The 22,902-nt window shown below is 37.1% G+C and overlaps 1 protein-coding gene across 2 annotated transcripts; it reads right to left on the reverse strand.

Moving 5' to 3' along the window:
* Positions 1–5,832: 5,832 nt before the first annotated feature.
* On the reverse strand, positions 5,833–19,638 carry HERPUD1 (homocysteine inducible ER protein with ubiquitin like domain 1). 2 transcript variants are annotated; one of them, XM_044664129.1, is made up of 8 exons: positions 19,346–19,638; positions 15,508–15,585; positions 15,346–15,411; positions 13,206–13,339; positions 11,080–11,202; positions 9,388–9,738; positions 8,448–8,553; positions 5,833–6,629 (listed from the first exon to the last, which is right to left on the reverse strand). In XM_044664129.1, the coding sequence occupies exons 1-8, from the start codon at positions 19,496–19,498 to the stop codon at positions 6,462–6,464; spliced, it is 1,179 nt and encodes a 392-aa protein (XP_044520064.1). In that variant the 5' UTR covers positions 19,499–19,638; the 3' UTR covers positions 5,833–6,461. The 2 variants fall into 2 exon arrangements, with proteins under 2 accessions (XP_044520064.1, XP_044520066.1); XM_044664131.1 differs by having other exon boundaries at positions 5,833–6,626; positions 15,337–15,411.
* Positions 19,639–22,902: the final 3,264 nt, after the last annotated feature.

Here is a 22,902-nt window from a genome sequence, read left to right on the forward strand (position 1 = left end):
TGCCATCTGACCTGTGAATATCCCCCAAGGGCCCTTGGGCCTTACCATTCATTTGCTGCTACCCCCAAGGACTTCCTGGCCTTTCTCTCCTCCCTGTACTGAATCCTCCAATGTCCCTCGTCTTCTTCAATCAGAGCTCCTTGTGAGCAGGAATTATGTTTTCTTTTTGTTTCCTCAGTGCTTAGCAAATTTGTCTCTAAAAAATGCTTTTGATCCACTCTCCCTTTCGTACTATTTCATTTTTACTTTAGTTCTAATAGTAGCTCACATTATCTTCTACACCATTTCTATATATTTGTAATTTCTCTGAAAGTTCACATTACGCAGATCTTCACTTCATCTTAGCATACCAAGGGAGGGATTTCTTGGGCTTCCAGCATTCATTTGATTTCTTAAAGAATATGGTTACTGCCACTTTTCCAACTTGTCAGCTATTTTTTGTCACCCTGAGTTAACCTTTGCAGATTTAGTTTCCTCATCTGTAAAATGAGAGTGGGGGACTAGTCTCTAAGATCCATTTCAGGGGGCATCTGGGTAGCTCAGTGGATTGAGAGTCAGGCCTAGAAATGGGAGGTCCTAGGTTCAAATTCAGCCTCAGACACTTCCCAGCTGTGTGACCCTGGGCAAGTCACTTAACCCCCACTGCCCACCCTTACCACTCTTCCACCTAGGAGCCAATACATAGAAGTTAAGGGTTTAAAAAAAAAAGATCCATTTCAGCTTCAAATCTATGTATAGTCCTTTGATTCCTACAGGATATGTATTGATTGGCCTCTTCCAATTTTCCCAAATATTTTTCCTTTTAAAAAACTGCTACCCCTGAAATTTTGGAATTTCATAGCTACAACTTGTCTCTATATCAAAGAAAACAGTATAGCTACAACTTTCAGATGTTTAGAAAGAGGTTTTGGCAACAGTTGTCTTAAGCTTTGCACTTCTAGTCAAATGCTTAGATATTACATGGAAAAAAAAAGCCCTAAGAATTTTTTCAGCAGGATTCAACATGATTCTAGGGGGATGGAGCCAAGATGGCAGAGGAGATACACAAAGACCCTCCTAATCTCCACCAAATTACTCTCCAAAGAACAATAACACCTCAAAATGTATTCTGGAGCAGCATAACCCACAAAAAAGATGGAGTAAAATAATTTTCCAGCCCAAAACAACTTAGAAATTTGGCACAAAAGATCCAGGGTGGAAGTGGAATGCAAAGCAGCTTGCCAAGGCAGGCCCCACTTCTCCAACAGGCCTTGGGAGCAGCTGAATCAACTTCAAAGGCTTTCAGTGCTCTCACACAGACAGTAAGAGGGGAGATTGGACAACTGCTTAGGAGATTATAGGGGTCCGTTTCCTGGCTCTGGGTGAAAGACTCTAGTTGCATTGTTCATACACAGAAATCAGGTTGCAGTCCAGGAGCATAGTATCAGGGTGAGGAGAAACAGTAGTACACACTAGTACTTGTGGTCACAGGGGAGCAGGGGACTCTGGTCACAGTTCCAAGGCAGAAAAGAGTGCTTGTGGTTGCTCACCGACCAGAGCACAGGCCTGGGAGAATATTAAATACACCTTTCCTTAAATCATACCACCTTGGAAGAATTGTAAACTTATAGATCTCCAGAGCCAGCCCTGAAGGTGGATGCACAAAGGACCTGAAGTTTGGAATAGTTCTCCCTTCACCACAGGCATAGAGCCCAACATTAAAGGGTTTTTGTTTGTTAATTAAAAGAAAAAGGCTGGAAAATGACCGAACAACAACAAAAGAAACTCAACATGGAAAGTTATTTTGGTGACAGGTAAGACCAAAACACAAACCTAGAATAAGACAACAAAGTCAATACATTACTACTACATCCAAAGCCTCCATGAAAAATATGAATTGCTCTCAAGCCCAGAAAGAATTAATGGAGGAGCTCAAAAAGAATAAAAATCAGAGAGGCAGAAGAAAAATTGGAAAACAAAATCATGAAAAAAGTCACTTGATAGAGGCAAAAATATTTTAGAAATTAATACCTTAAAAATAGGCCAAATTGGTGAAATGGGCACAAAAATCCAATGAAGAGAACTACTTAAAAATCAGAATTGGCTGACTGTTAAAGAAGGTACAAAAACTCACTCGAGAAAGCAATGATTTAAAAATTAGAATTGGGCAAGTGGAAGCTAATGACTCCATGAAACATCAAGAAACAAATAAAGTCAAAAGGATGAAAAAATATAGGAAAATGTAAAATATTTCATTGGAAAAACAACTGATTTGGAAAATAAATCCAGGAGAGATAAAATATAATTATTGGACTACGTGAAAGCCATGATAAAAAATTGAGCATATCTTTCAAGAAATTATCAAGGAAAACTGCCCTGATAATCTAGAACCAGAAAGTAAAAAAGAAAGTATCCACTGATCACCTCCTGAAAGAGATCCTAAAAAGGATGACTCCTAGGAATATTATAACCAAATTCCAGGACTCCCAGGTCAAAGAGAATATATTTTAAGCAGCCAAAAAGAAACAATTCAAATACTATGGAGTCACAATCAGGATAACACAAGATTTGACACAGTTTTTATGTTAAAGGATCAGAGGGTCCAAAATATATATATTCCAGAGGGCAGAAAAGGAGTTACAACTTCAATGAAGAATCACTTCCCCAACAAAATTGAGCATTAATACTTCGGGGGGAAATTGGTATTCAGTGAAATAAAAGACTTTCAAACAATCCTGATGAAAAGAATGGAAATGTTGATTCTCAAATATAAGTTTCAAGAGAAGCACAAAAGGGTAAACAAGGAGAAAGCAAAAGACATTCAATAAGGTTAAATTGTTTACAAGCCTTTTGGGGAAGTTGATTCTTGTGACTCCCAAGAACTTTATCATTAGAGCATTAGGAGTATAGGTAGAGGACAAGGATGTGAGATGAATTTGGTATAGTTTAAAAAATATAATTAAGGGGAGAGAAAAAGAAATGCAGTGGGAAAAGGAGAAGGGAGAAACAGAGTAGAGGTAGATTATCTCGTAAAAGAAACATGAACAAGCTTTTACAGTGGAGGGGAAGATGGTGAAGGTAGGGAGGGAAGCATTTCCACTCTACTCTCATTGGAATTGGTTCAATAGGGAAGAACATACACAACCAGTTAGGTATAGAAATCTATCTTACTCTACAGGAAAGTAGGAAGGGAATGGGGATAGATAAGAGAAAGAAGAGAGAGCAAATAGGGGCAATTGGTGGTCAGAAAATAAATGGAGAAACAGGTTGGAAAGTAATACACAGTAATCATAATGGTACAAATTTTTTTTTACAAGTCTCTCTTAAAGGCCTCATTTCTTACATATAGAAATGAGTTGGATGTATAAGAATCTAAGCCATTCCCCAACTGATAAATGGTCAAAGGATATACACAGGCAGTTCTTAGACATAGTAATTAAAGCTCTCTATGGTCATGTAAAAAATGTTTTAAATTACTAGTAATTGGAACAATGCAAATTAAAACAACTTTAAGGTACCAACTCACACCTATCAAATTGGCTATTATGACAGAAAAGGAAAATAACAAAATTTGGATTAGATGTGGAAAAATTGAGACACTTATGTCCTGTTGGGGGAGTTGTGACCTAATTCATCCATTCTGAATGGTAATTTGGAACTATACCCAAAGGGCTATAAACAGTACATACTGTTTTATATACATACATACATACATAACATTATTATTGCTGGGTTTGTATCTCAAAGTGATAGGTAAAGGGAGGGGGAAGAAGTACAAAAATATTTAAGCAGCTATTTTGGGGGGGGACAGAGTTGAAAAGTAATTGGGGCACAATTTGGGGTAGAAGTTATAGCATATGATTGTAATGAAATATTGTACTATAAGGAATGATGAGCAGGACGAGTTTGGAGGGACCTGGAAAGACTTGTATGAACTGAAGCAGAATGAAATGAGCAGAACCAGGAGAACACTGTGCACAGTGACAGGAATATTGTATAAGGAATAACTATAAATGACTTAGCTATTCCTAGCAATGCAATGACCCAAAACAATCCCAAAGGACTCATGATAAAGAATGCCATCTGCTTCCAGAGAAGGAACTGATGGAGTCTGAAATCAGACCGAAGCAAACTTTTTTCACTTTCTTAATTTTTTTGTCCGAGTTTCCTTCCACAAAGGGATTAATGTGGTAAAATGTTTGATTGCACATGTTAAATCTATGAGACTGTATGACATCTGGGTGGGTGGTGATAGAGAGAATCTGAGACTCAAAACTTTTTTTAAACGTTGGGAACTGTTTTTATGTGTAATTGAGGGGAAAAATAAAGGCTCTTCTAATTATAATCACAACTTTCAGGATGTTACTAAGAATTATAAAATACATCAATTTCTGTTTCTGTTTAGGTTTGCAATGCCTTGCCCCTAATTCTCACCATTTTTCAAACCCCTACCTGCTCAGCTCCAATCCTATCTCTTCCATATATCTTTTCCTGATGAGCCCAGTATATGGAGAAATCACCTCATTTCCTATGGCCAAGTTTGTACCTTCTGTTTGAGAACTAATTCTGTAATGCATTTTCTATTTTATATTTCTCTCACTATTGCTTTGTAGTTAATACAACTGATTGCATGAATGTAGGCTGGTAACTTGTTATTTAAATTATCATGCCTCGTTTCAACTGGATTATAATAAACAATTTGAAGGCAGGAAGCAATTTTAGATTTTGTAAATCCTACTCTGAACTCAGTAAAGCACTCACTATAAAACCCTTAGTACTCAGTACAGTGCCATGCACCTAGTCAATATATATATTTTTAATCAGCAAAATGCCACCAGCAAGACCTGATTTTACCACCATACTATACTGATTTGCTTTACTGGAAATAACTTTTTAGCTTGCCTGTAGGGTATAATATGAGGCAAGTGAGCAGAAACTAGACCTTTTTTCATGCTCTAAAATTCATATTCAGACCTCTGGTCACTTTAGCCCTTTCTGCTTTCTGAATCTTTCATTCCTACTCTGGTCTCATTTTCTTCATCTTCAGAGTAGGGATCCTGCCATTAATTGGTAAAATGATACCATCCTCCATTTGTTTGTTTGAACCCTTACCTTCTGTCTTAGAATCAATACTGAGCATTGGTTCTAAGACAGAAGAGTGGTTAGGGCTAGGCAAAGGGTGAGGTTAAGTGACTTGCCCAGGGTCACACATACAAGTAAGGAAAGTGCCCGAGTCCAAATCTGAACTCAAGGCCTCCTGTTCCACTGAGCTTCCTAACTGTTCCCTTTAATATTCTTTTTCTCCTCAAATTATTACTTACTTAAGTAGACTATAAACTCCTTAAGGGCAAAAAGGCTTTTTAATTTTTTCTTACTATTCCCATTCCTAACACGTAATAATAGTGAGTCGAGTTGAAAGTCATCACCCTACCCCATGTATAGATTATAGATCCTTTTATCTCCAGTGATCATTTTTTTGAGGACAAGAACTGTTTTTCAGTTTTGCCTTTGTGATCCCAAAATTCTATAGCATATTGGGTTGGAGTGTAGTACTTTCCTAAAGTTCTTTTCAGCATCCAATCCTGCTTCAGTAGGAATTGTCAATACAAATATGCTGCTCAAAAACAAAAAACAAAGAGCAAAATACAGGTAAAATGTTTTTAAGAGTGACAAACTTTGATGCTTTTCAAACTTTTCAAAGTTTCATCTGCAAGGAAACAATCCTCTTAAATAGCCAAATATAAGTTTAGGCTACCTAAAAATTCAGTCCGATTCTCAGCTATGATGACAAATACACTTTGATTACAATGAGCACATTCTACGCTGTTAAGATGAAAGGAGTCTGTGCTAACCTTATTTGTAGGAAAACTTTATTGTACAGAAAACCCAGCAAAGGTTTCCACCTCTACAAATTTTCCCTTGGTTTAAAATAAAGCACTGCATTTAAAAAAAAGCAATTTAGACATATATCTTCCCTAGAAAAATCTTGCTAAAACATGTCTAGCAATTTCATTGATTATACAAAGTACTACACTTAGTGTAATTTAAACCACATTTAAACATTCCAACAGGAATCAAATCACACGGGCAGAACCAAGCATTCTGCTCCTATTACATCTATGTACAAACACATGCAAACACATACAACCTTAAGTGCTCTTCAGGCATAACAGTGCGACACTAATGCCTTCTACTTACAATGCTTATTAAACTAAATTCGGCATATATTAAAGCTCTTTGGAATAAAGACATAGTAATAAGCAAGATGTACTTCATGAAGTCCATAAACTCGTAACATGGATTCGGGATCCTGCTTTTTGTATTTGCTTGGTCACAAAAGAACATCCCTGCTGGTTCTTTTAATTATTCGGAGTCATAGCCCTGTCCAGTTGAGAAGAAGACAAATAAGTCATAAGTTGGAGTTACACGACCCAGTCAGTCCACACTAGGAAAACTATCTAACGGCGAAGCAACCAAACTGGTTAGTTCACTACTGCCGGGGGGCCTTCTGGCAGGAGAGAGGCAAAGAATGTTTTGAAGACAAGCCATGCAGTGCTCATAATGGAAGGACTGCCTCCTTGTTGTCCTTCCAATAAATCCTGGTGGGGAGGAACTAATCCAGGTTCTCCGTCTCCATCAGCATTTTCCTCCTATGAAGACATAATACATAGAAATCATTATAACTGACCAGATGTAAAACTTGTCAGTCACACATCCCATCCCTTCTTCACCTTTAAAATAGCCTCTGCAAGGAAAGGTCTTATTGAAAATTTATGACCTGGAACTTTTCTTCCATGCCTTCCCTCCATAACCAATTTCTTTTGATGGCAGTGCCCATCAGGAGCTCGATGTCAGAGACTGTGTTATTTAGAATTTCTGGTGCTCTATTTAGAGTTATTTGGGACTCATTTGAGCTTTAATGACAAACTTCCTGTGGACACTTGGAAAACTACATTTCCCATGGTCCAACGGGTTGCCTGTTTTGGATGACATCTTCAAGGCAAAGCACGTCTTTAAATATTGGGAAGTCAGTTTTGACTTCCTCTTTGCTACCTGAGCACGCTCCCAGGGAAACGTAGAGAGGATTAAGGAAGGTACGAAATAAATGTAATGGTGGAGGCAGGATTTTGAAATAGCCAGGCGTGTAGTCTGATTTTATTCTATCAACATGGGCCTAAAGAAAATATTACTTTTCTTCATAATATCAGCCTTTATCATTTTTAATCGTTACAAGACCAATACTACAATTTATAGTTTAAACAATTACTGAACTATCAAATTGCAGGCTTGCTCAAAGACTGGTTGGTTTTAGGTTCTGAATGGCATGCTAATTTGAAAACCTATCTTTAAGTTTGATATAGTCCCCTTTTAAGAAATTCAAGTGTACGAAAACCCACAATCACAAAAAAGAATTAAAACTGGGAGGTGATTATTCATATTATAGTAACAAGATTCTTTTGTCATACATTTAAAATAACCTCCAAAGATCAGTTTCCAAAGATCGTGTCCAGAAACACATATCTATTAATAACGTGAGATATAACTATGTATCTGAAATCCTTAAATGAAAAGAATCATTCTAGAGTGTTAGTATTTGTGACATAGTTTGTTATGTTATTTAGTTATTTCAGTTATGTCTGACTCTTTGCGACCCCATTTAGGATTTTCTTGGCAAAGATACTGGAGTACTTTATCCTTTCCTTTTCCAGTTAATTTTCAGATGAAGAAGCTGAGGCAAACAGGGTTAAGTGACTGGCCCAGGATCATACAGTTAGCTGGATCTGAAAGGTCTTCCTGACTCTGGGCCTGGTGGCTCTATCCATCTTTGCACCCCCCCCCCAGCTGCCATGTATGCTATTATGGCATACCTAAAAAGCTCAAAACAGGGATATCTTTACTTATGTAAAAATGCAAATTATCACTTGTCAAAAATAAATGATGGATCTTTGGCTTATACTGATTTAAATATGTCACTGCTAATTCATTAAATCACCCATTAAATATTTTACTGAGTTCTTATCCTGTACTAAAGTAGGAGAGCAATAATAACAGCAGCTCATATTTATGACAATAATTCCTCCCTTTAGGATAGTTAAACACCTAATAAATAGATAATAGACTTTATTATTGAAGAAAACAAACTTCAAACTGATTGTAATTCAGTGACTCCCAAAGTGGGCGCTACCATCCCCTGGTGGGTGCTGCAGCGATCCAGGGGGGTTGGTGATGGCTACAGGTGCATTTATCTTTCCTATTAACTGCTATTAAAATTTAAAAATAATTAATTTCCAGGGGGCTAAGTAATATTTTTTCTGAAAAGGGGGAAGTAGGCCAAAAAAGTTTGGGAACCACTGGATTATATCATTCTATATGGTTAAGTTGATGGAAACCAAAGGTGAAGAGATTTCAATGCTTTACAATTTCATTGCTAGTTGTTTATTTGTAACTCAATACATGTGATAACATACCTGTAAATTATTGTTTGGGTCTTGATTAATGGCTACTCGAGGAGGCATATTGTTTGGGACATTTGGAATTGGTCTTTGTCTAAATGGAAACCACCCAACATGATGCCTTAAAAAAAAAAAAAAAAAGAACATAAATGTAATCTTAGATGAAATGCCATAAAAACATTGAAGTGCATTTTAGATTTTTTCATTTAAAAGAAGATTACTCATAGGCTAAAACTGGAAACAAGGCAGACATTGTCTTAAATATACTATTTACTGAAAATTAACACAATCTCTGTATTTTTCAATGTGATCATATTCTTGTGGCCTATAAACAAACCATAGGCACCTTGTCAAAAGAACATGAGAAAATTTTAGCAGTTTTGCTAGAACGTTCAAAGTGCTCATATTAAAAATGTAGAATAAAACTGATTTTCACAACCAAGCTACACATTTCTTCATTGCATACTTGTCCTGTAATAATAATTCACTCATATTTATAAATTGCCTTAAAGTTAACCAAGTGCTTTTTTCATAACAGTTCTGTGAAGTAGGCAGGATCAATGTTACTGTCTCCTTTTTACAGAGGAGGAAACTGAGTAAGGTTCAGAAAGGTTAAGAATCTCACTCATGGTCAATCAGCTAGCCAGTATGTTGGAGCCAGTGATAGGAACCCAAATCACCTACTCTCAGTACAATATTCTACAGTTTATGCCTGAGCACTAGAAGAATGATGGAAAGTTAAAAATATTATTTAATTATCTCTAGGATCAATAAAAGGTTCTCTATTTGTCATTAAGAAAATATTATTCAAACACAGCCCCTAGGAAAATGACCAACACCAGCCTAGAAGGAATCAAAACTTCACTTGGTTGGAGTCATTCTCTGTGTGTGTGTGTGTGTGTGTGTATATATTTAAAAATATATATATTTTTGTATTAAGAGAAAGTCTACTTACAGATACATAACAAGTGTGGCACCCATGACCATGAGGAATCTGCTCAGAGAGGAGTAGAAATAAAGGATGCTAAGGAAGACAGAGAATGTAGTTGCTGAATATATCCAATCCAACCAGTCACGATTCATCTCATCATCCTCTTCTACAAGAGGACCACCTTGTGCATTCATCCGCAAATTCTGATTGGCTCCTGGATTAACAACCACTTGAGCAACAGCATTCTGATTGCCAGGCTGGTTTTCAGCAGGAAACTGATTGTGAATAGGCGCCGGAGTTGCCGTGGAGACTACAGGTATTTCTTGTGCACTTGGTGTTGATGTGAAGGCCCCAGAAGCAGCAGTAGCTGCTAAACTGAAATAAAGGTTTAGATTTAGAGATAATTCTGGCCATAAATGGCACTTAAACATTTGCTGAATGAAGTTCCTGTCTTCTAAGTTTCTAAAATTCTCTGCTAAGAATTTTATAATTAATGCACACTTTATTTTTCCATAATTAAGGCTACACATGAACTTTACTATTAAGCTTGATGTTGATCAAAATAGAAATTAGAGTAAAATCCCAAACTGGCTACTGCTAGACTTCAACATTGAGCTTATTAGTAAACAAGTTATATGTTTATATAATATACTTGCATATATACATGTAAATATAAAATCAGAGGTGTCAAACTTAAGCCCACTCCTAACTATGGAGGAGTCAGATTAAAATGTTATTTGGAAATGTTTAACAAAATAAAAATACAATCCAAAATAGAAAATGTCAAGTTGTGGTTTTCTAAGTCAATGTATGGCCTGCAGAGACCATTTCTATTTGCACCTGACACCACTGATGTAAATGAACCCCAAAACTTGTAGAACTAATTTTAAAACACAGAATCCATTTATACATATAAGTAAACTAATACTTAGCCAATGAAATAAGTTCAGTTCTTACATCTTTATCTTCTAAGGTTTGTACTGTTACTTTACATACATTCGTTTTCTTATACAAATGAAGAAGTGGTCACATAACTAGTTTTAGAAGCAGGATAGGAATCTAGCTGTGTCTCTCTAGACTGAGTCCACCACTTTTCATACAATACAATCCATTCTGGAAATAAGCCAAATTCCCCAGCCTTATTTAAATGGCAAAGCACGAGGAAACATGGAGCCCAGACAGATGAGACGTGATTTCAAATCTTGCCTCTAATTCTTACTAGGTATGTGACCACAGCAAGTCACTGAGCCAGTCACTGAATTTCAGGCAACTCCTTAATACTATAAAATTATAGATAAGCTATAATGATCTGGTTGGTAGATGGAGATCCTATGCTGAAAAAAACAAACAATCCAAAAACAAAAAACAAAAAGCCAGCAAACAGCTCTTTGATTTATTGACACTGTGAGGCTCCATTATGGTTTTAGAGATGAAAATATTCTACCATTACGTTTCAGTATTTATTGCTAGCTGATTAAAAAAGCACTAAAGGATCTTGGAATAAACAACATTCAAGAGATCTTTTTCTCACATTACATTCCTCTTACATATACGTCCACATGTATCTTCATATCACACAACCTGAGGTCTCATTTACAGTCTGTCTAAAAATTTTCATCTTTGTAACGATGCAAATATATGAACTCCGAAAACAGTATCACTACATGGCTAATTCCATTAGTTCTTTGAGGTGAAGAAATAAGTAAAAATACTTACTATTGCATGTAATATTGCCTGGCATAAATCTGTTGGAACCAGGAGAGCTGTAGCCAACCATAGGTAGCATAGCCTGAAAAGCCAGGACCCACACCTTGGAAGGTCTGTTGAATTGCTTCCATTCTATTTTGGAAATAAAAAAAAGATAATTTTAGTTTTACTTATTGTAAATAAGTAAAAGTAAGGCTCTTACACTATAGCTAGAGGAATTCAAGTTAGATTAAAGAGTCTATCTTAGTAACTTACACATAGTAGAACCTACTCATATATTTAACAGATGGAAGAATTAAAATTTTTAAATAGAATAAACTGGCAAGAGTCAGAGAAAAGAACTGACTAGATTATCTTCCAAGGCTCCATTTCTTTACAAATCTCTATGTGTCATGATTACAGTCTATACATAGCAGATTAATTCCCTTTTCCCTTCACTCTTTCATTATAGAAAATATGCAAAGGCTATGTCAATAGAACATCCACCACCCAAAAGTTTCAAATTCATACTTTATCAGTATCTATACTATAGCTATGTCAATATCTCATTCTCTTTATTTATTTCTACACAACATATTTAATAGGCAGAGGCTACTGGAGGGAATCCATACTGTTTTTGATGATGTTTCCATAAAGTGAACCGTTTAAAAAAAGCTATCTAGAGAACTACAAAAGTTCTGTTTCAGCCTTACTAGTGGAATGGCAATCTGCTGCCTAATTCAATTTAAAAGGTAAATAAACACTGAAAATTTTTTCCCCTTTCCACATTGCAAGAAAAACTTTCCAGAAATAAATACGGCATATTTCAGATTCTCATGATTATTATTTAACCTTTAGTGGATTGCTTTATAATTACATTTGAACCAAAAAACCATTTGAAGCCTTATAGATCTTGTATAAATGACAAAAGAACAAAAACTAACAAGTCCCTAATTCTATGCAAAGAGCTTGGTCACATGCTTGCCCACTGGTCCATCCAGAGAGAGAGAGAACACAAAATGTATTTAAAAAAACAACAACAACAACAAAAAAAAACGCCTACTCAACCAAAATCCAAATCATCCCTGTCACGTTCTATGATAACATGAAAAGAGGTTTGAATTTTAAGAGTGAAGTAAACATAACAGAAGAGGTTTTTGATGTAAATTTATAATAAAATCAGATTTTGCCCACCATCAAGATTAAGGTACTCTTTTCTCTCCCAGAACTCATTGGTTTGTAACCTATTTTATTTTCTTCCTCTTATGTTTAATAGATGTCCCATCCAGTTCTATGTTCTATTACAGTTGCAACTAGAAAGGAGGACACATAGTTTATTTTCTTATATTTTTTTACTCTACAATTCTCAGGTTTCAAAAAAATTTGAGAACAATATCACTTTTCCCTTTCTATTAAATTATCACTCCCTGGTTGGATGTAATATGCATGGCACAAAATTAGGGTGTCACAGTGGCTTCCCAATATTTCATTCTAATAATTCAATTAATAATCTAGCCAACTTATTCCTCTTAAGAATAGCATCAAAAGGCAAATGAATTCAAGGACAACCAAGTTTAATTTGAAAAGAATAGAACTGCTCAAATTATTTCTATATTCAAAGTCAATAATGCATTGAGAGAGGCAAATTAATAGCTTAATTTCCCCCAAAGCTTAAAAATGGAGCTCAACTATCAAAATAAAGCAAAATTGATAAATGATAAATTCTTGGTAAAGGATCTTTCCAAATTTGTGTGTACTTCACTTTATGTGGCAAATGTACTCCTGAAGTTATATGTATGTAAAATATTTGTGAAATATTAGGTAACTAGAAATGATCATTCCTTCTTAAAGCGGGGGCTCCTAACAGATTTAAAAATTACATTTTTATTTTCACTGAAAATATTTAACTGAAATTAAACATTTTCTTCAATTCAATTATGAATGTAGACCCACAGATAATGAGAAGTATTCCCTAATAAGGGGGGGGTGCAAGACATAAAGGGACCCCAAAATAAAGAAACCCTTTGCAAAACATTCTTTATCCAAGTTGTCACCCTTGTCAGACTTGTATAGTGTTTTCTTAATTTATTAGTGATTGGTCTGTTTAAATGATTGGGTATTTGAAAAAATAATTTGTGTTTAAAGAGTACACTCACCTTGAATTATTTTCCCATGCAAATGGAGAAGGATTGTGAAGAACATCCCTTTGCCTTAATCCATCACTTGAGGAATCCATAGAAGAAGATTGGTCTTGATTCAGTGCAGTAGGCTGCTCACTGGGCTCAGAAATCTAAATAGCACCAATATAAATACTGGAAGTTTAATTCAGAACAATGAAGCTGATGCAATATTAAGAAATACAGCTTAGAATGGTTTGGGGTTTTTTTGGGGGGAAGGGCTCACAAATATTTCTTGAGTTTGTGATTTTCCTTTCTACAACTGAACTTAAATTGTTTATCAAAATGAATCTCAGTTGAAAATGACATGACTTTTCAACTAATTTCTCCTTATACACACAGAAAGGCACCATAACGTCATGGAAAGAGTACCAGACTTGGAGGTGTTAGACATCTTGAATTTGTATTTTGGTTTTGACATTTTACTAGTTATTGGTTCTAGATAAATTCAGTCATTTAACCTCTGAGACTTAAATTTCTTCATTTGTAATTTAAAAAAATTAACATCTATAACTACCTATTCCCTTCACTGATTGTTATAAGAAAAGTTTTTTGCAAAATAAATTATTGCATCATTGAAGTTTTAATATTTTAAAATGCAACTGGAAGTTGTTAAATGCAGAGCTTTGTCTATAGTTATTAAATAGCTTATATATATATATATATATGTATGTATTTATATATATATTAAACCCTTACCTTCCATCTTCGAATCAATACTGGGTATTGGTTCTAAGGCAGAAGAGCGGTAAGGGCTAGGCAATGGGGGTCAAGTGACTTGCCCAGGGTCACACAGCTGGGAAGTGTCTGAGGCCAGATTTGAACCCAGGACCTCCCATCTCTGGGCCTGGCTCTCAATCGACTGAGCCACCCGTGAGCTGCCCCCAGCTTATACTTTTTAAATATAAACAATTTTGATTTCACTCAGGCTAACAGAAGGCCTTAACTAAAAGGTCATAAAAAAATCTTTGAGAATAATGAGAATACATTGGATATTATTTGGTTCAATTCTTTCATTTTAGAGGTGAGAAAACTTAGGTTTATTGGTAAGAACATTTTCTAATGATACAGTGTGTCTTTAGTATAATTGTGTAAGATAAAGGATAATTCCAAATGAAATCCAAAACAATTATTTCTTGTATTTCATCTACCAAGTTCATCTATACAATACAGTCAGAATTCCTGGAACACTGGGGTCTTATATATGGTTGTACTTCTTTTTTTTTTTAAACCCTTACCTTCTGTCTTGGAGTCAATACTGTGTATTGGTTCCAAGGCAGAAGAGTGGTATGGGTTTATGGTTGTACTTCTTATTTAACTATATAATAAAAAACTTAGATTTTTATTTCTGAGAACAATTATTTTTGAAATGAAAATACAGTGATATTTCTTGGGATATTATACTAACTGCATGCTTTTGAGTCTAACCATCTATAATCTATAAATATTTTGTTTTTCCTACCCAACTGAAAATTATATTCCATGTTCATATAGCAATGCCAAGGAAAAAAGTCTGCAAAAGCTATAGTTAATTATCTTCTATCAAAAGTTGAACACTATGCCTATCATACCTTAAAAAAGGCCTACATGCAACAAAAACATCTAATAAAAGCTCTGCTAGACCACAACTTTGCTTATGCATGTGTGTATAGATCAAATTATGTCCCTTATACATATTAACTGCTTTCTTTCCTACTGATACCTGAGTATTAATTTTATACTTTCAATTTATTTATTTATCTGTTTGTTTTTAAACCCTTACCTTCTGTCTTGGAGTCAATACTGTGTAAGGCTCCAAGGCAGAAGAGCGGTAAGGGCTAGGTGATGGGGGTAAGTGACTTGTGCAGCAGGGTCACACAGCTGGGAAGTGTCTGAGGCCAGATTTGAACCCAGGACCTCTCATCTCTAGGACTGGCTCTTAATCCACTGAGCTACCCCAGCTGCCCCCTCAATTTATTATTTTTAAGCAACTGTTTCTAACTTCTGATCTTTCTTGGGAAAAAGGAAAAAAGGACACAAAACAACTAAAAAATTGGGAATTTGGAAGTTGAAATTCAACCGCTTTTCCCTCAAGAGTCTGGTTGACATCTTTCAGAACAATACTAAAAACTAGACATACCTTTTCTGGCATTTTTGAAGGATTTCTTATACTGCAAACCAAATGAAGAACATGCCGTTTCTCATTCTGAAATTAAAAATATGTAAATAAGGTATCTGTAAACTGAACTGAATTTGATAACTATTTCGAGTAAATTCAAAAGTTAATATATAAGTAACATACCTTAGGTAGTATATCTCTGAGAAAAAGGTGATCTAACAGCAGCTTTCCTGAATAAATTAATCTCTGGTCCTCTTCTCGCTTATTGAGAGAACAGAATGGAAACCACAAATCAGTATTTAATTGTGACAGATCAGTTCCTAAATACTGAACAATCTCCTCTGCATAAGGATGTTGGATATGCTCAACTCAAAAGGTTCTGCTTTAATATCCATAAAAATATTAATTTAGAAAGTATACTCAGCTAATTAGTTCTCACTGGTCAATACAAAATGCTTTCCACTCTTATCCTGCCACTGATAAAGTGTAGTTGAATTTGGAACTTCTCCCAGGAAATATTATAACCACTACATTTCACTCAACAAAACAAAATCTGAATTGAGTTTTTAAGAATATGGTTGTAAACTTAATTCTTTGCAAAAAACCAGTAGGACTATATAACATAGCTCTATGAATCATTTTAGCCCCAGTTAGAAGAAACTTCCAAATAACACTTAAAAGAAACTTATACTTAGTCCAATGAAATGTGTGTATCTGTGTGTACACACACACACACACACACACATACACACACATACACAGAGCTTCCTAAATTGGCCTCATATAAATCCTGCTCATAGCTATTAGTCCTTACATAAAAGAGGTCAAATAATGTTTAACAAAATAAAACAAAACAACATATGAATTGTATTTTTAAATGTGATGTTTAATACTAATTGATATAAAACCCTCAAAGAAGGAAAATAGCTCCCCCAAATTCTTAAATGAAGCTAATACTCTTTTCCCTAAAAACCTGCAATCTCCTTGGTAAGGCTGACCTCATCTTACCATATATATGACCTCTCAGGGTCTCAATTTCCTCATCTGTAAAATAAAAGGGTTGGACTAGATGAACTCTCTAGTCCTTTACAAATCTAAATCCATAGGGTCATAATTTTGCATTTTTATTCTTCTTATTTGGTATTGATTTTGATGTTTGCTCTAATCTTAAATCTTTTATACAATCTACAAAAGTTTTTGTTTGATCTCTCAGTTCTTCTTCCAAAACCAAAGTTTCCAACTTATTTTTTTGCTGTATCCCAGTGATTAGCTATGCTTTTATTATTACTGAGATAATTTAATTTATATGCTGAATTTAGAGGGAGAACTTTATCAAGTTCATTGGATTTCTCTACCTTCTCAGTTCTTTCAATAGATGTTGGTGAACAAGTTGAAGTTTATCTTCATGAAGGACTTTTTTGTAAGTTTTTATCAAGAATCTGTAATATTAGGTGACCAATATTCCATGAAATGATGTTTTTTGTCGTCTTTGGATGAGCACTAAAACCAACTCCATCAATTTATTTATTTCTCCAGTGAAAGCCATTCTTCTATTTAACTGCAATTTCCTTTTGTCTTCTGGTTTTATTTTTAAGGAGAATGTCAAGATTGATACAATTAATTTTAGTGGTGTTTTTCTTTAGTCATCAATCAAGGATCTCCTCTTTTTCAGCATATCAATGGCTAAGTTAGAACCTATAAATTTATAAAAATTGTAATTAAGATTCTTCTACCCTCCCTCCCTTTTTATATGCCACTCTAAATATGAAAACAGGCCTCAGAAAACTGAGCACCATTTTGAATGTTTATGTTTTATAGTCTACCATGGCCAAAGAATTTCTCATCAAATAGTCAGCCTCCTGGGAATGAAATGAGTCTCTTGAGTGGCTGAACTGCTCCAGAAAGCTGATACAATATGTTGCTGGGACTCTACTGTAAGCCTTTCCTGGCAAAAGATTGTGTTTTGTTGACTAAGCCTTCAAGAACCCAGAGTCACCTAAGCAATACAATAGTAGTTTCAGGCGTTTGTATAAGCTTGAAAGTGCCAATAAATATCAGTACAACACAGTGACTGACATAGAGTAAGGGCTTAATAAATGCTTGCGTTGTCTTACGTAAAATAGTAGGTATGACTCTAGGTCACTAACTTACATATTCAACAGTCACAAAATCAAGTGATTTTTTACAAAATACAAAATGGCAAAACAATGGATTGAACAATAAGCAAAACTAAATCCTGAAAAAGGCTGGAAAAAAGAGCAACTATTAAAGTAAAGTAAAAATAACTACCCAGATGTTCATAAATTTCAGAAAGCTTACTTCTTTATTCTTAACTTTAAATAAAATTGAATTGTGTTGAGCAGTAAGAGTTTCTAAAAGAGATATTCTGAAATCCTTTCCTTCCATCGGTTCTTTTTGCTCTCTAGAATAAGAATTATGTAATTGGAAGCAAGCATTACTATTGCCTATTACATAAGGCCAGGGGTAAATAAACAAAGGCATACAAGATCACGTGGGGAAGGAAAGGTTTCAGATAAAAGGCAAAGTTGACAACACTTTAATAACCCAAGCAAGAAATGGCACTGCCCTTCTGACACAAAAGTCTAATTGCTTCAGAAAGACTCTAAATAACTACCTAAACTAGAAAACACTATTTAGGTCCACTGTAACTGGAATTAGAAAATAGGAGAAAGAAAGGTCGGAAGAAGAGCACAAAACTTAAGCTAGGACTCTCCCAGTAAGGGTACACGCTAGATTGTCAGAATATCAACACAGAGAAAGATCAAGACAAGTCACAGGGTTAACAACAAAAAGGATATGGAGGGGGCAGCTGGGTAGCTCAGTGGATTCAGAGGTAGGCCTAGAGCTGGGAGATCCTAGGTTCAAATCTGGATTCAGACACTTCCTAGATGTGTGACCCTGGGCAAGTCACTTAACCTCTATTGCCCAGCCCTTACTACTACTCTTCTGCCTTAGAACCAAGCATAGTATTGATTCGAAGACAGAAGGTAAGGTATTCTAAAAAAGAAAAAAAAAAAAAAGGATATGGAGATCTGCCCATTGTCTGTCTAAAAATTTACAAAATATGTACCAGTTGACACGAATAACATTAAGAAACTTCAAAATTTTTAGAAGAAATTAGGTTGAAGACGTTAGAGAACATCTAGCCACCTCTTTAATTAAGGAAGAAACTGAGGTCGGAGGGGTGTGACACTCAAGGTCAGCCATGGGCAGAACTGGAAAGAGAAAACCCAAATTCCTTAACTCCCTATTCCCTTCTCCATCCCTCCCTCCCCCCACCACCCAAGATTGTTTTCGTTCCTTGGAAATGGAACAGGGAAAGAACTGGGCTGTAGAAAGGCGGACAAGATGGGCTGAGGCTGATGGGAAGATGAAGAACTAGAGCGAGAGGTGGATTGGGTGGATGGAGAGTCAGGAGAAGGAGGAAAAGAAAGCCTAGATAGGAACGACTGCTGGGTAAAGGAGGAAGTGGCATGGGAGGACCCCTGGAGGAGGGTTGGAGGGAAGCGGTCGAAAATGAGGAGAAGTGGAAGAGCAGTTAGGGGAAATGGATTAGAGATGGAAGAGAAAAGGGGGCGGCGAGAAAGGTGGGCGGCAAGGGAGAATCCTGATGAGAAAACAGACTGGGAATTTTGGGAAGACAGAGGAGGGAGAGCTGGGGGTGAGGAAGTGAGGTGATATAGAGAGAAAGGCAGCTAGGAAGCAGTAGAGAGGAAGGAGGAAAGGGAATTGGTGGCAAAGGACTAGAGGATCAAGGGGCAGTTGGTGAGAAGTGGAAGGGAGGGAGGAAGAGAAGGGCTGGGGGTGGGGGAAGACTGCGAAGAGGAAAGTCTGCAGAAACAGGTGACAGCTGCCGGAGAAACGGGGAGAGGCCTACCCAACCTCTACGGCTTCCCCCGCCTCCCCCTTAGCTCTAAATCGCCCCCGAAGAAAGCGAAGAGGCCAGGCTGGCCTGCGGGGAGCGCAGGGAAAGAAGCAGGGCCACATCCGCTGGCCTCACCGGTCGCTCGGGATAGACGCGGCTCAGGTGAGCCTTGAGGCGGCCCACGCTCCAGTTCAGGTCCCCACTCAGCTCCAGGTCCCGGTGCCGTTGGTTGGGGCTCTTCACCAAAAGGGTCACGGTCACGGACTCGGGCTCAGGCTCGGTCTCCATGTCTTCTGGCTTCTCTAGGTTTGGCTCTGTTCTGCTCGGCTCGCAGAGGCCTGACCAGACTAGACAGTCTAGAGGGCGGTGCCGGTGCCGCAGCCACTGCTCCCACCCCCGCACGGGACGCAAACAGCCACCCCTGCGACAGTTCCCTAGTCTGGTGCGCGCGACCCCAACCCAGCCGTCTTTTATGGGCAGCCCCTCCCCACCTCTGCGAACGAATACGCTGGATACACTGTGGCCGATGCTTATTGGCTACAGCCGAGGGTCAGCCCCAACGTGGCCCAATCGGAGCCCGGATCCACGAATGGGGAAGAGAAAATAGATTGCTGTGTATAGCTGCTGGATCAAGTAGGGCGGAGCCGGGGAGAAACGCTGAGGACAGACTGATGCAAGAGACTAGAGTTGCGTCACCCCGAAGCTCTGTGAGGCTGGGACTGGGACTTGGGGCTCAGAGACGTTGGGGCGGCCTTTCCTTGAACCGCATCTCACCAGGGGGCCGAGCTGTGAAGTGACCATGGTCAGTGTCCCATCTTGGCACGGTCTCGAAATCTCTTTAAATTGTTTCGTCACAATGCACTCCCCTATCCTGCCAGGCCCCTGACCACCGATTCCCCCGCTAGATTCTAACTTGCCTCGTCATTTCAAGCCCCTTCTGAGTTTTGGCAAGTTTCCCCAGATATTCATAGAGCATTTTTATCTAGCACTCTCCTTTTACCCTCTAGTTTCTTACCTTCTAGTATACGTTATCTCGTGTAGATAGATGTTAGTTAGCTCTTGTGTCTTCGTTGTCTTTGTATCCCTAGAGCCCTGCCCGTGCCTTACACATAGTTGGTCCTTAATAAACGTTTATGACGTCAGATTGAACTTGGTGGCTCAGCCCACACACCTTCATGGGCCAGCATGTCAGAAATGACAAATGCTCTCTCTCTCTTAAACCCTTAAGTCATAGAATACGAGAATTTAGACCTTAGAAGAATCTTAAAGCTCATCTCATTTCAGAATCAGAAAACGAGGTTCAGAGAGGAGACATGACTTGGTCAAAGCTGCTGGAGTTAAGTGGGGTGACCATGAAGCACCCTGTATTTAGTTGCAAACCCAGCCTTTGTCATTTATTACCTGTGTGACCCTGGCATATCATTCAGCCTTCCTGGGCTTCACAGCTCTCTCACCTGTAAAATGAGTCTGATGTGTCTTGCCTACCTAGCTACCTGTTTACGTATCTGCTTATATACCTACCTACCCTACCTATCTTTCTAGCCTCTATAATCTTCAGTTTCCTCATCTGTAAAATGAAAGCATTGTATTCAATGACCTTGAAGATCTCTGCCAGTTCAAAATCTATTCTTTTATGAATCCCACTACAACTTACTACCCTAATTGTCTTAGATAAAGGCTTCTAGTTGGATAGAGTGACAGACCTGGAGTCAGAGAGATTCTTCCATGTGATTTTGAATCCAGCCTCAGACACTTTACTAGCTGAGTGACCTTGGACAAGTCACTTAACCTCATTTACTTCAGTTTCCTAGTCTGTAAAATGAGTTAGAGAAGGAAGTGACAAATTCCTCTGATATCTTTGCTAAGAAAATTCAAAATGATATCAGAAAAAAATCAGATAAGACTGAATTACAAAATACCTTAGATAAATTAAAAAAAAAAAAAAAGAATGTGATGGACCAGATGACCTCCAAAGTCCTTATGGCAGAGTTGTGATTCAAATCCATGTTACAGATTTCAAAGAAATGCATGCTTTCTACCCATCTGAAAGATCTTATCCTAGGAATACCATTCTTTGAAGCAGGAATTCTTAATCTTTTTTGCATCATGGACCTACTTGGCAGGCTTAGAAAGTCTCAATCATATTTTTAAACACATAAAATACATAAGATTACAAGGGAAATAAATATATTGAAATACAGTTATCAAAATATTTGTGAAACAAATTTACTTTCCTCAGAGTAAGACCCTCTGATTTTAAAGATCCTCCAACAAGGTGATTTCCTCCAATCAGCTATCAAATCGGGGTTCCTAAAGCACAGATCTGAGGGTGTTACCACCTTGCTCAAGACTCTTTAGTACAAAATACACACTCCTCTGTTCAGAATTTAAAGCTCTTCACAATATGGCCACAGTCTACTTTTCTGGGCTTATTTCACTTGACTTCCCATCAAGTATTCTACATTCCAGTAAAACTGGACTGTACTCAACATTCCATGTCCTGATTTACTGCCTTTGCATAGCTTTCCCCCTGCCTTGGAATGCACTCTTTTTCTCACCTCCACCTCTCTGAATTTTTTAACTCCCCTCAAAACTCAGTTCAAATGCCACCTCCTAAAATTAAGCCCCCCCATGTTTTTTTTTTCTTATCAGACTTGTGATTATATTGGTATTAAGAACTCCCAGATAAGGAAAATCCTTCTATCTGTGCAGATCTGCTCTGTAATTTATAGTCAAAAATATCTTTAAGAGTATTAGAGTATCTGATTTGCTCTGGATTATACAACCAGTATGTGTTAGATATAACCACTTAACCCAAAACTTCTTGACTCAAAGGCTGCATCCATTTCTAGTATACTAACCTACCTCTCATTACTTTGTATTTTGTATTTACTACTCCATTTTTGCAGACTTTGTTCTTGCTCCTATCTCCTTTACATATAAGCTCCTTGAGGACAAAGACTTTTATCACTGCATCCCAATAATAAGTCATAGTACCTGGCATTCAATACATTATTGGGAGTGAATGAGAAGCTACAGTCACTTTGGAGCTATGGATGTTTTTGATGAATCCTGACATAACCTTTACAGGATAGAAGAAAGGGAAATGGAAAAATATTAGGGGAAAATTCATTTATTTTTAGATATTAAGAATAGTGTCATAATTTTTAGAACTGGGAAGGACCTAGAATGCCATAGTAAACCTTAAAATCCCACCAGAAAAAAATGCAAGATCTTGAATGCATGCAATCTCCAAAGTTCCAATGTTGGCACTTGGTTTTCTAATAGAATTGATAGAAACTTTATCAAGAGACAAAAAAGGAGTGATGGCAGGAGAATGAACAAGAAGATAGCAATAGGAGAGCAAGGCCAAAGGTCCAGAATCACAGGGTTAAAGGATTAAGATTTGATTGGAGATTCTGAGATGATCAGTTTCAGATCTCATTGTTTACATATACATGGACTATATTCATATGTTCACCGGGGAAACACTGAATGAGAGCCCAAGTAAAGAGTGATTTTTAAGATTCAATACATAGCTTGAACACAGTTCATGTAAACCCAGAGTTGGGGTTCTGGAGAAGTGTTAAATAAAGATGAGAAAATGAGCACACGAACAGTTGTGCCTTTCTCTAGGACTCACAGGTAATAAGTAGCAGAGCCAAGATTCAAACCCATGCCTTTGTACGTAT

This window comes from Gracilinanus agilis, chromosome 2 (genome assembly GCF_016433145.1).
Source record: "Gracilinanus agilis isolate LMUSP501 chromosome 2, AgileGrace, whole genome shotgun sequence".
In the NCBI taxonomy this organism is placed as follows: domain Eukaryota; kingdom Metazoa; phylum Chordata; class Mammalia; order Didelphimorphia; family Didelphidae; genus Gracilinanus; species Gracilinanus agilis.